Source organism: Limulus polyphemus, unplaced genomic scaffold (genome assembly GCF_000517525.1).
Source record: "Limulus polyphemus unplaced genomic scaffold, Limulus_polyphemus-2.1.2 Scaffold519, whole genome shotgun sequence".
NCBI lineage: Eukaryota > Metazoa > Arthropoda > Merostomata > Xiphosura > Limulidae > Limulus > Limulus polyphemus.
In genome coordinates this window covers 508,853-522,714 of record NW_013666129.1, presented here as the reverse complement: position 1 = coordinate 522,714, position 13,862 = coordinate 508,853, and the positions used below count along the sequence as shown (strand labels likewise).

At 31.7% G+C, this 13,862-nt stretch overlaps 1 protein-coding gene across 2 annotated transcripts in view; it reads left to right on the top strand.

The window, feature by feature from the left end:
* The window catches only part of LOC106458818, a 42,934-nt gene extending 29,278 nt beyond the window's left edge, over nt 1–13,656 (top strand). For both annotated transcript variants that reach the window (XM_022385165.1, XM_022385164.1), the window contains exons 9-11: nt 970–1,354; nt 5,191–5,329; nt 9,178–13,656. In XM_022385165.1, the coding sequence (XP_022240873.1) occupies nt 970–1,354; nt 5,191–5,329; nt 9,178–9,301 (648 nt within the window). In that variant the 3' untranslated portion in view covers nt 9,302–13,656. The remainder of the gene's footprint in view (nt 1–969; nt 1,355–5,190; nt 5,330–9,177) is intronic.
* Nucleotides 13,657–13,862: the final 206 nt, after the last annotated feature.

Here is a 13,862-nt window from a genome sequence, read left to right as displayed (position 1 = left end):
GTCTAAAGAGGTTATAATTTCATTGTACAGGTCACCAGTTAGACTACATTTGAAATACTGTGTTCAGTCTTGGGCTCCTTACCTTAGACATTGCTTTGTTGGAAAAGGTTCAGAGAACGGATACTAGAACGATGCCTGGAATGGAGGGGTTGTCAAACGAGGAGAGGCTGAAATCTCTCAAATTGTTTTCACTTGTGAAAAGAAGATTTAGGGGGGAATCTGATTGAGGTGTTTAAGATTGTAAAGGGAATTGATAGTGTTGATGCATTATCTTTATTCATGTCTAACAGTGAGAATAGAAGGACTAGGATATACAAATGTAAATTTTGGCAAGTTAGGAGTCACCTTCAGCTAAGACAGTTTCATTTTTCTAACAGGGTGGTTGGCATTTGGAATGGGTTGCCATTAGATGTTGTAGAGTCAGTAAATTTAAGTGGGTTTTTAGAAAAAGCCTGATAAGTATATGACTGATAAGGGTCAGCTTTTAGATTTTTATTTAATTTAGTTTAGAGGATTTAACAGCCAAGATGGACCAATAGCTCCCATGTTGTCCCAAAATATTATGTTATGTTATTTAGATAGTAAGGTGTGTGCACATTTTTAGGACAGACAAAAACCAAGTAATCATTTTTTAAAAGAACAAGAGTTTTGAACCTAGTTGGAAAGAAATGTTAGTAGATATATTAATTCCAATAATTTAAATGTTTATCGTAATTTGCTTTAATGCATTTGTCAGATGTAAGAAATGACTGCCACAAAAATGTCCCACTTCTTTAAATTACCTAAGTCTTTTCATTTTCTTCAAAAAAAGAAATCTTATTTGTTTTCTTCCTAAAAATTTAGTTTGCTGGTATTTAGTAGTTATAAATATTATCTTAAGAAGACAATCCTTAATGTAAGCTATGCATCTGAAGTTGTTTCTTATTAATGCTTGAAACATAAAGGTTTTATTTATATTCTGACTCTTAGTGTGGAACTATCGTAACATCGGGTTTGAAGCCTCCTAATTCTTTATCAAAATCCAACAAGTGTGGGTCTTCAACATCATCTGTTTCCAGCTCTTCATCTCTCCCTCGCAGGTCAGGGCTGCCAAAAGCCACTACATCAATCAAAAACCTGCCTATGGGTCAAGTGTCCAACACTAAAATAAGAGGGGACTCAAACATCTTAAAATTACCTGCAACAAAGCCAATGGTAGTGTCCCGAGAAAATAAGATAATTCAGAATCCTGCCAAAACTGGTGCAAACAAGACATTGGAAACAAAAAAATGTACCCCTTTAAAAGCTACAGCACCACTAACTTTGATGATAAAGCCCAGTAGGAACAGAGATATTAGAGGCTCCAACCACACAGGTATAACGTGACACAAAGTCAGTTTTTCACTGAAATAATGAAAAGGCAAAGTTAGTAACTTCAGTAGAAAATTTACATATAAGGTGATCAAAATAAATATTTGTAAAAGTTGTTTTAGTTTACATAGAAACTATGAGTAAACAGGGCTAAGAGAATAAAAAAAAAGTTTCTGTCAATAATTTTATGTGTCTTTTATGTTCAGTGAGTTAGTTTCAAGTCAACTTATTTTTAAATTATTATTTTTTATGCAAAAAACAACCTCAGATCCGTTTATGTTCTGTATCTACTAAAATATGTGTTAAGTGAAATCAGGTGAGCTTTCCTAAACATGCCAGGAATGTTTAAAAACTTAAATTTTTAAATATCTTTAATGTTTTGCTGTTATACTCGTAATACATAGGAAATATTGCCATTGCAGATCTTTATTTGATCTACTGAAAGTTTTGTTTTACTAATTAATTTGGTACTTGAACATCAATCACACCCTAGTCCTTGCAGACTGAGACCAGTGTTATCACTGATTTTAGGCTATTGCTAATTTAGGAAAGATTGTTTTTGTTAATTATTGATTTATGTTTTATCTGTGTAATATATTTCTTGAATTGTGTACAAGAAGTAACAAACACAGAAGCCTTTACACCACAGTTAAGATTAGTGATCAGTTTTTGTTTTGGCAAAAGCAAAACACTTTCAGCTTTCCATTGTAGCTAATGGAAAGATAGTGATGAAATGAATACATCAGAGATTGAACGTTTGCAAATCAGTATCACATATTTTACAACTGTATCCTAGTTACTCTATGCAACAATTGACTACATCAATGCCATGCCATACAACTTAGGAAGAACTAATAATAATAAAGTTTTAGATTGTATAAATCTGTTGTTGTGTACTAGACAATGTAGTGCCTAAAACTACACCAAACAAAATGTTGAGGTGTAATCATCAGATCCAACACTGTACAGCTCTGCTACTTGCATCATATATAAGTTGTACCACTATTTAGGAATGCATTTACAAAATCTTATAAGTACACTTATTTGAGCAGTAATTTTTACATGCCATTATATAAATAAAGCCAGTTGTGTTTATAACCCTTTTTTGTAGATATATTAATCACTATTGTTTATTAACTGAAAAACGTGATATTTTATTGCATAGATTGTTCCTGAACTTGGCACTATTTACAGCTATAATTCAAATTTTTACTTTCTTAGTCTGCCCTTGGTATGTGGTAGTTAACTCGGTGACAATGATTTGTCTACTGCTAATTTTCTGTCAGTAGTCAATCTGGTCTCTGCTTTTAAAGAGTCAAATATGAATCCTGTTGCACTGAAGAAATTACAACAAGGTGCTTCTGAAGAATAGACCTGTAATATTTTCTAGTAAATTGACTTTCTGACATAGTATTGGCATCCTTACACAATATACACTTTGTTTAGAGCTGGGTGATTACTGATATTTGCTAACTGTTTAGTACGGTGTACCTCAAAGAAAGAAAAGTTGATGGCAGGTGTTGCCAAACTGTTGCCTTCCCTCTAGTCAGCAGTTCAAACGTTGTGACAGTGGTTGATAGTTTTAGTAGCTTTGCTATAACAAAGACAGGATGAGCAAGTTTGGTGGGAATGGGAATCAAACTCAAGACAACCAAATCATGAGGCTAACTCTTCCAATCACTTCAGCCCTAATCACCAGAGCTGAACAAACTTGAAATAAAATAAAAAACTTGTAAAGCTAAAATTGTGCAGAGCAACGATAGCCCATTATATGGCTTTGTGTTTAATAAACTGTTCACACTTTAAAGGGTACTGTATTTGGCATAATTTTTTACGTTTGGTTTAATGCAATCATTTTAAACATACTATTTCAGAGTCATGGCGTGTGTTTTTTATGGGTCTAAATGTACACCAGATCCAGTGATTAAATTTCATGACTTTCTTAAATAATTATCTTAGGAATTTGTGGATAATTTGTGAAAATAACTCAAAAATATGAAGGACTATTTGGATGTAGTAGCTTCATATACTATCTTTATTTCAAAAGATGATACTAAAACTTCACTATGTCAGTGTAAAAGACCAAATAATTCCATATATTCATCCTAAAAGCATATGTGCAGAACAGCTGTTAGGCCTAGCAATACAGGTATTAATAGCAACAGTAAAGTTTTTGACAACACTTTCATTAGGAAAAACAGTACTGATGAGTGTTTCTATTTTCTATATACCAGGAAAGTTTTTTTATATCAACAATTTGTATACCTTCAGGTTTGTTTGGTGTCCACTTGCAAAATAAGCTTATTAAATAATTACTTTGTATTCCATTTATACCAATTATCTTAATTCAACTTAGTATATAATTTCATTCACATGATGCCTGTCTTTATCCTTGTGTATTTTTTGGTGCATGTTAATTCATTCAGCTCAAGAAATCCAGAGTACAAAAGAACAAACATTAGGTCTGTAAGCTGTTGGTGATGATAATCTCTTCAGTTTTAACCTCTACTTCTCCATCATTCACTAAGATTGGCTTGAACATATACAACTGAATAGATGTTTTGTTCCAATTATTTTTACTTTGTAAATGTTTTGATGATACACTTTTGCTATCGTTACTGTCAAAATTGTCATTCACTTAATATCATTGTTAATGTATATGGAACCATGCTTGTTTGTTTTTGTGACATTATAATGCTGGTATTTCTCAATAGGTATAACATTTTAATCAGCCTTTATTTGGGAGTTTCAAGAACAACCTGTTATGCAACTAGAAGTTTCTGGTTAGGTTTGGTAACTAATTGTTAAATGAAGATATAAAGACATATAACTGATAAACTCTAATTTACAAAAACAATATGGTAATTCACAGTATTTATGATATTACAAACCTAAATATGTTGCTACTATGTATATATTGGAAAGGATCTAATGTCTGTGTCTTAGTGTCCACTATAATTAGTCCAGAATTGTACTGCAGTGATGCCTGATTCACCAGACATTCCCTTCCAAATAACATATTTCAATAGGCGAAGGAAAGAGATATAAAAAAAAGAAATATTTATAAATCTAATGAATTGTTTTATTTTGTGTTTATCTCTCTTAAATTTCTAATATTTTTCAAGCTAACTTGTAGTTCAGTTACTCTTAACCTTTAGAACTTAATGCTATGTGTAGTGGGTTCTCTTAATAATGTTATTACATTTAAATAGTTTCACCTACTTTGTGATGTAAAATACCAAAGCTAGCAAAATAATAAAATTTAAAAGGCCTGGCAATTGTGATTAATGACATATAAATGAACCACAGTTTTTACCACATTCCTCTATAAATTAAATGCACATTGGGTTTCAAATCTAAATTGTGTTAAAAAACACATTATCTTTGCTGCCATAGGTAAATTATCTTCTGGTATTCAATGTGAAACCTCTTGAGCAGTGACTCGTGGCAAACAAATGATCATAATTATCGTGCTTCATCTACAGTCTCTATAAACGCCTTACTTCAATACCTGTTAAATAAATTTGTTAAGAAAAGACAAAAACTATATAATTTTTTTTATGAGACTTAGAAACAAAGAACTTGTTGTTCTAAAAATGTGGTTACCATAACTAAATATGAATTGATTTTTATAACCTTGACACACACAACTTCATTTAGAAATAAAAACTTATTTATATACATATATATATTCACATACACACATGTTAGATTCTTTAAAAAGTAGATTACAGTATAATTGTTCAGAGATGCTTGAAAGTATGTGTTGACTTGCTTCCCAAAACACAAAGCAATAATGATTTTAATTAATTCTGATTTGTAATCTTCATTCTTTATTAGGTGACAATCCTCAAAGAGGTACAAGTGTAACTCAACGATCTAATAGTTTTGTAAGCAGTGGTCAGCATACTCCATCCAGAAAATCTTTTGACATTTCCTTGTCAACCCCAACATTGACTTCAACTCCAAGCACACCAAAGTAAGTCTTGTGGTATTAAAAATTGATGACAAAGAATTGTAAAATTAGCAGCAAACCTTGAGGATAATTTAAAGTTGTAATTCTCAACTTTTCCAATGACTACTAACTTGAGTGATGTACCTAGAGTTAGAGCCTTAACAGACATAAATAAGTAAGTCTATTATCTTTCATTGAAGCAACATATAATTTCTAGGAAAATAAAAAAAAATGCATGCAATTATGCTGCTACATAAATATAATGAAATTGTTCTGCCAGTCTGGTTTGACATGTTCACTGATAAGAACTTTTTACAGATTAGTAGATAATAAGAAATTGTTGTCATTAAGAAAGAATGAAGCTGAATGTATAGAAGTAGAACTATACTTGTCGTGCTTCTACTGGTACGTATTTTTGCCACTAAAACTTTTGTGTACTTGCTTAAAACATTACAGGCTGTTGCTCTGACTGGATACCTTCAGTAGTTAACTCTCTATCTCTCTCATCCTGAGTAGACCAACTCAATAGATATTCCAGGCTATTATAAAATTATATTCCAGACAGATTGACCAAATATATCATTTCTTAGCAAGTAAGAAACTTTGCATTTACCAGAGCAACCTGCACTCCCCACTTGACTGGTCATTCCCATTACAACATAGGTGTGGTCATAACCTCTGGAATTCACCAAAACAAATATTGACATTTTTTCAACATCCTTATACAACATGTCATATTTTCCCAGGTGGAACAGGTATTATGTACTTGAAGAACAACAAAGGAACAAAGGTAGCTTAGAACAAAATCAACTGAATGGCTTTCTCACAAAGCAGACCAAATAATATCTTCTGAATAAATACTGTAATATTACAAGATGATAGATATACATCTATATTAAAATACCACAGCTCCAAAGCAAAAACTGCTCAATAAACTTTCTTCCATACTGGCTAAAATGTACATATCAGGTTTTATGAGGCCAAATTCTGTACATTAGGTATCTATGACTGGTTGGCGATAAATAGTTTTAAAACAATATACTAAAAACAAATCAAATGTATATATAAATGCTCATTACACTGTTGGTTACTACAGTTATATCTAGAGCTTTAAATAATTCTATTTTTTGTCAAAGTCCACTCAGACTGGTTCAGTTACTTCAGAACACAATTGACAAGACAAATTATTCTTCTCTACTCTGTTATTACAATACAGTCTGTGATAATTTCACTTTAAAAATTTCCACTTCACACTCTTTATCACTAAACTGACAATCACAGTCTAGAACTAGAACTCTTAATGATTTTTTGACAAATATTTATACCCTGACAGAAGTCTAGAACATTCCATGCAATACTAGGTATTCTAATGCAATAATATTCAATTAAACCAATGAGAAATTCAAAGTTTTAGCAACATGATGCAATAATCTCACTATTGTAAACAATTGATTTACACAATGTATGATTTGTAAATAAACTTACCATAAAATATTGCTTCTAAAATCAACTAAGTATGATACCTCACTATATAAACTATCTAAACCATAATGCTTGGCGTTAAACTGAAACATTCATGTATATCTAACAATGCACTTATACACAAAACAACATATTAACATAGAAAAAATCAGTGTTGTAGGCAAGACCTTAATGTTCAAGTTTGAGACCTTGTAATAAGTTACAAAAGAAAAATAAAGCAAGAAGAATAAAAATCACGTGCATCAAACAATCTTTATTAACATCTTAACCACAAATCTTTTATATGTTAACCCCACAATCTTTGTTTTAACATCTCTTTCTATGAACAAATTTTGAATGAAGGAGAAAAATTAAAAAGGTCAGCAAATAAAACTAAAACCAGTACTGGTGTCAATAAATTCTTTATAATCTCTGAAGCTAAACAGGATCACAGCAGATGTACTAGACATGTTGAATATCAGAGATAATTGCTAACATTTGATGTAAATTCATACACCAGATGAAGTTCTAACATGCATAATGCAATGTATAGTAGCAGTTACGTTTTAGCATTGCATGGTATAACAGCAGAGTGGCATACAGACAATATGGTGGTTGGTGACGTAAACAAAAATAAGGGAAGCTCTATAAACATCATTGTAAAGGTGTAGTACCAAGAGGGTTTTACTAGTAAAACATCTTTGATGCTACATCATACCTCGTATGAACTGCTGTTTAATCGATATTTAGTGCTTAATAATCTGGATAGGTGACTGGTCTAATAGTGCTAAAACTTTTAAATTTAACCGGTATAGTTTTCGAAACCTGTAAAACATCGAGACCCAGAGGGTTGAGACTGAGACCTTCTAAAGGATGATCTTGAGACCTACAACACTGGAAAAAATACAAACTTTTCTTCACAATAACACTGGTATACGTAACTACACCTGACTTATTCTAGAATAATCCCATCTAAATGAAGGAGCCAGGTCTGTATCCTTGTGTGAAAAGAGAGTATCTTAAGTAGAGATCTAGTCAGAGGCTACAGTCTCAACATGCAGGTGTAGTAGGAGTCAGTATATGTAGTATATGAACATACAACTTACATATATATAGTGTCTGATGTTATGAATACCACACACACTTAACACTTTTATGTGTAGTTTAATGCAGAATGTTCTTATCAGTGTCTTTCAAATTCCTGAATTCTTATATGCAGTCTTCGTTTGTCTTTCTTAAAAATTCATAAGTATTATTTTAGGTTTTTATCTAAAACAGTGATAAAGTGAAATGTCTTTCATAAAAAAATAATCCTGTACAAAATTCAGTTCCATTTGATCACCATGACTTACATACATGTTGTAGGTGTTTCAAAGCAACATATTATATTTAGATTTAGAGAAATGTTTGTTACTTCTATAGTAATAACCTCAATTACTTCCACCCTTACATGTTATTTCATGTTATAATATAATATATTGAAGGGTAGTGTTTTAAGGTCACAAGATCACAGTCAATTGATGTGGTGGCTTTATTGTTTACTCTGAAAATAATATATATTATCAATATGTATACATGAAGTCAATAAAAATACCACTTTGAAGAAAGATGTCGCATGTGTCTATAGCAAGCAACCCATTGAGTATTTTCCTTTAAATTGTAAAACTGGCACAGTGGTATGTCTGCGGACTTACAACACTAGAAACCAGGTTTCGATACCCGTGGTGGGCAGAACACAGATAGCCCATTGTGTAGCTTTGTGCATAACTTAAAACAAACAAACACTATGGCGGGCTGACAGAACACTGCTCAAATTTGCAGTGGACATCTTCTCGGTCAAAGTACCACAGTACTAATTAGTTAAAATTACTTCAACCTGGTTATTATTATTTATATTTGTAAATTGTTGTATTATTTGATATGAAACATTTTTTTATGAAATTATTTATTTTGATTAATACTTTGGTATAAGTGTTCCAACTATTGGTGGTAAAAAAAAACAGTTCTAGGAAGTGGTATATTGAACCCTAAGATTACCAATACAGGCACATTATGAACACTCATTTAATGCTGTTTTGTACCATAAGCATATTTCTCTTAAAATGTTTTGAAATATCGTATAATAATTAACATTCACTGACTCTCTGTAAGCATTCTGTGAATAGTTAAAATAAAAAATAGAAAAATGTACCAATTGTTCTAAAATGTGTGTTTGATATCTTGGACATAAAAGGGCTAATTTAATTCTTTTGGTAAACTTGATATTGCTTTTGTAACTTGGTAAGTATATAACAACTCATACATTTTTTCATTCTTTCTTAAATAGTACTTTGATAATGTGACTTCAGGAGAATCAGCAGGATACTGAACTTATTTACATCAACATTTTTTTTTTCTTTCTTTTTTTTCAGACACTTCTTTCGGTCATCTGTTTTAGGAACACCTTTCAGTAATGATAAAGGGAAGGTTGTGAGACGTCGTTCAGGAGTACCTGCACCATCTTGGCTGCATCATCCCAAAACAATTGACATATAATCCTAATTACTTTGAGTTGTGGCTCCAATCTTCTAGAAAGCAAATTTACTATAATATCACAAAATTACTTGTATGGGAAGTGGAATTAATTATCTTGATAGAAAATATATTTGTTAGATAAATGACATAGTTCTTAAAAAATCATTTTATTCTAAGGTTAATGTTCTTTGCAGTGAAGATGTAATCAGTCATGTAATTTTTTAGTTAGAAAAAGTAAACTGCTACAGACCTGTTACAAGTGAAGTTATAACTTTGACACACAAAATTGTAATTTTGAATATTTGTGATATTCATTTATAAATCTTAGTAATGTTTCAAATGATAAGAAACACCAGTTGTGAAAGTTTTTTAAAGTATTGTTTGTCAAAGTACTTTTAATTAGTGAATATTTTGTTCTTGTTAAAATGTTATATGCATCCATCAAGTTTCCTTGTGTTATTTGGGCTTGAACATTATCTGGACTCTCTCTCTTTTCTTTTTTAATGGTTTTAGGAAAACGATACTATTTAGTAGTTTACTGATGTTGTGATATATATCATTCAAAGATTTATAAATATTACAGTTTGGACCACCACAAACTTTTCTAGTAACATGAGAAACTAAATAAAATCTGTCAGATTTAATATGTATCAGAATATCACTCATTAAATGTTACAAGTTTAAGATCAATGCTTATGGAAATCTGTTACAGTGTGTTATTCTGTCTAACAATTTACATCTTCAGCATATAGATGTTATAACAGATAGAAAGTTAATAATTTCTCCAAAATATTTGATTACAGTATTTAGAAAATTGTTAATTAACAGAGTTCCTATTATTATTATGCAGCAAAAAAAAAGTCTGATAAAAATAGTGAAACAACAATAGGGGAACCACTAACAAAACAAGACAAAGTTCACAACATGCTTTGGAGAACATCATGAGTTTCAAGAAGTAACTGCATGTAACTTGTAAATTAAAAGTGTTCATATATCGTACAAAATATACTTCATTACAGTTACTCATTATTCTGGTAATTCAATAACTAAATAATGCATATCACAGAATGCCAGTGGCTATCTGTATAATGTGAGACAATTTAACATAGTCTTGAAACTTACAACATTCTTACATTATTTCTTGCTGAATCATTCCTGTAGCTGACTTTCTGTTGAACGTGTTCTAAATGAAACTTCTTATCGTGTATATGTATTGCTCTTGCAACTTTTAGATGGAAACATCACTTTCAGTTCTAATACTTTTTTGGGAGCAACCCAAGAATAAACATTTCTTTACTGCCATCCATATTTCACTACCAAACCATGTTACTCTAGTTGACACATGTATATGTGTTGCTTGAGTACCTCATCTATGCACTTAATTTCCTTTTTTTTGCTTTGGAATATTCTTCTGCTGAACTTCTTGTGATCTTTATCTAGAGATAGTTGATGACTCTTTCAGACTGCCTCTTAGCTTCCTTAACCTTTTGTTCAGCAGTAGTAATTAGTTTCTGTGCAGTGGTTTGGAGGGTCAGCTTTCTTTTCTTGACCATGGCTAGCTGTTCTGGAAATGTCTTCCTCTTGCTTGCTCATTCAGTTTCAAGAATTTCTTTGCTTTTCTTCAGATGGTGTATCTTGTATCTGTTACTTTGTTGTCAAGATGTGTAGGTCACCGGTATGTTGGACGTTCTGGTTGGGATGGCTATAGACCTCCTTTAATGCCACCCCTGATATGTAGGCTGCATGACCCAACCTCAAGCAGGTAAGTATAGTCTGGATCTTTTCTCTCTCTTCACTTTTATTTTCATAAATTTTCCACTTCACATTTTATACATTGGCTGAAATCTGAGCAATTTGCTTGAGATTAAGATGATCTATACCTTTTTTAAATTTTTCATCAAGGTTCAATGTCCAAGTATCTAGACACAACTTTGTTACCTTTTAAGCATCTCGCCATGAAGTACATTTGCTCCTTCCAGCAATTTTGCTCTATAGTATGGTGCAAATTCAAAACAAGTGACTTAATACAACATGGTAGACCTACACTTCATTCATTGAGCAATGCTGCTATCTGGAAACATGACGTTGAATATGTCTCGAACATCAGCACCTGAACTGTAGGAGTGGTGTGGCATACTGCAATTTAGAGCCCAGGAAATTTCTGTTTTATGTTGCCATTTCTTCAATGCATATCTTGTGATATGAGAATCATTAGCAACTACTGCCATTTAAGGAACTTGCCCCTCTTCCTTATACCTAAGATGGTACTCCTGTTTCCTGGATTACTGCAGACTGGAATGTTTTAAAATGAAAAAGATTTGTGGCACAATTTGTAGCATATTCTAGTAGGCCCCTGTGGGAGGTCTATTAGCCAGTTCCTGTGTTGCTCTTTTGCGTCTGTTCTTAATGTCTATCGGTAGTGTCTTTCTGTTTTACACTGAAGAAATGAATGTATACACCCACCTGTGTCAAGACTTTCCAACTGGGTTGCATCACATATAGAGTTAAATCAATTAGAAATTATCCATTCATGTATACAATTTAAGAACAGGTGAAAATGTATTATAAAACATATATTTCATTGTAACTCTACAGAATGTATATACAATACATTACTTACTGCATCCACGTGTACAATGGCATGTTTGATGCTACAGATAGAGAATACAAGATGTATATACAACACATTACTTAGTACAACCACATTTACAGTGACATATCTGATACTATAGATAGCGAATACAGTATGTATAGACAAAACATTACTTAGTACAACGGCATGTCTGATGCTACAGATAGAGAATACAGGATGTATATACAACACCTTACTTAGTGCAACCACATGTACAGTGACATGTATGATCCTATAGATAGGGAAGACAAGATGTATATACAACATATCACTAACTGCATCCATGTGTACAGTGTTATGTCTGATCCTACAGATACATAGTACGGGATGTATATACAACACATTACTTAGTGCAGCCATGTGTACAGTGACATGTATGATCCTATAGATAGGGAAGACAAGATGTATAGACAACATATCACTAACTGCATCCACGTGTACAGTGTTATGTCTGATCCAACAGATACATAGTACGGGATGTATATACAACACATAACTTAGTGCAACCACATGTACAGTGACATGTATGATCCTATAGATGGGGAAGACAAGATGTATAGACAGCATATCACTAACTGCATCCATGTGTACAGTGTTATGTCTGATCCTACAGATACATAGTACAGGATGTATATACAACACATTACTTAGTGCAACCACGTGTACAGTGACATGTATGATCCTATAGATAGTTTTCCATAAAATCACTGATTTATCCAAAACATTATATTAACTTTACAACATAACACTACTTGTCATGTAATTTTTTAAAATCTACAGGGTGATGTTCATGGGTTGCTGTTACAAAGATGATGACGACAACTTGTGACATAAGTCATGTATTTCGAAGGCTATATGCACATTAACTGGAGTACTAATCTCTTTTAGCCTTGGGTACATTTAAAACAGCACATGAATAACATTGAAATATTGAATATAAATCTTCCTTTAATATTTTAAGGAAATATAATTGTTATTGGACTATATAAGGCTATTATAGCATCTGGCATGTACAATAATGACATTGTGTGGCATACAGAATAACTAATATCAAACATGTTATTTTCATAACAGTTTGTTTGTAAAACAAGTATTCTAGGCAATTTATTGCAAAATTTCTTGACATTTAGATTTGTTTTAAATTATCTGACAAGAGAAATCTTTATAAATATATCCTGGTTTTCCAGTGCTAGTGGGTTCCCTGATTAATACTACCTTAAAACTAGACAAAACTGTTCTTACACGTGAATTTATCTTATCCATAGTGAGTCTTAAAATCAAATATCTATGGAAATCTATTTTGTTTAATATCTTGCATTTATCAGTATAGTCAGTTGGTTTACATTTAATTACTTATTATTAGGGGATAATTGGATGTCTTTTATCTTTTCTTCAGTAACAGTTACAGTGTTGTTATAGAAGTTTCATGGTAATGAATGTGTTGTATTTTTATCAAAGTTAAATAAAAGTGGAGTGATGAAGCTCTCTTTCTATTAAGATCTTGTTGATAAATACAATAATGAATAAATAATAACAAATATGTATTTTATTTTGTTTATAACTATTATCCATCAGTTGTTGAAGCTACTAACCTTGGTTATTGTTGCAAAGAGGTTATTAACCTTCTCCTATGTTGTTTAAAAATGTTGTCTGTTGATCTTTATCATTTACAGTTTAGGCTGTTATGGTGTAAGGTAATTAATCCTGGATAAAGCTAATGCGGCAAAAAGTTTGGAATAAATATATTTTATCTGATTTTTAGCTGAAATTTATTAACTGTTTCAAATACTTCCTGTTTTCCAGTTCACAGTAATTGATAATAAACAAATTTGACTCAGTTTTAAAAATCTTCTTCCAAACTGGAAGAATTACTTATATCTTCAAATATAACCCTTGAAAAACACTAGTCAGTTCTGTTCTTGATCTACTCTGCTAAATTAGAGAAAGTTA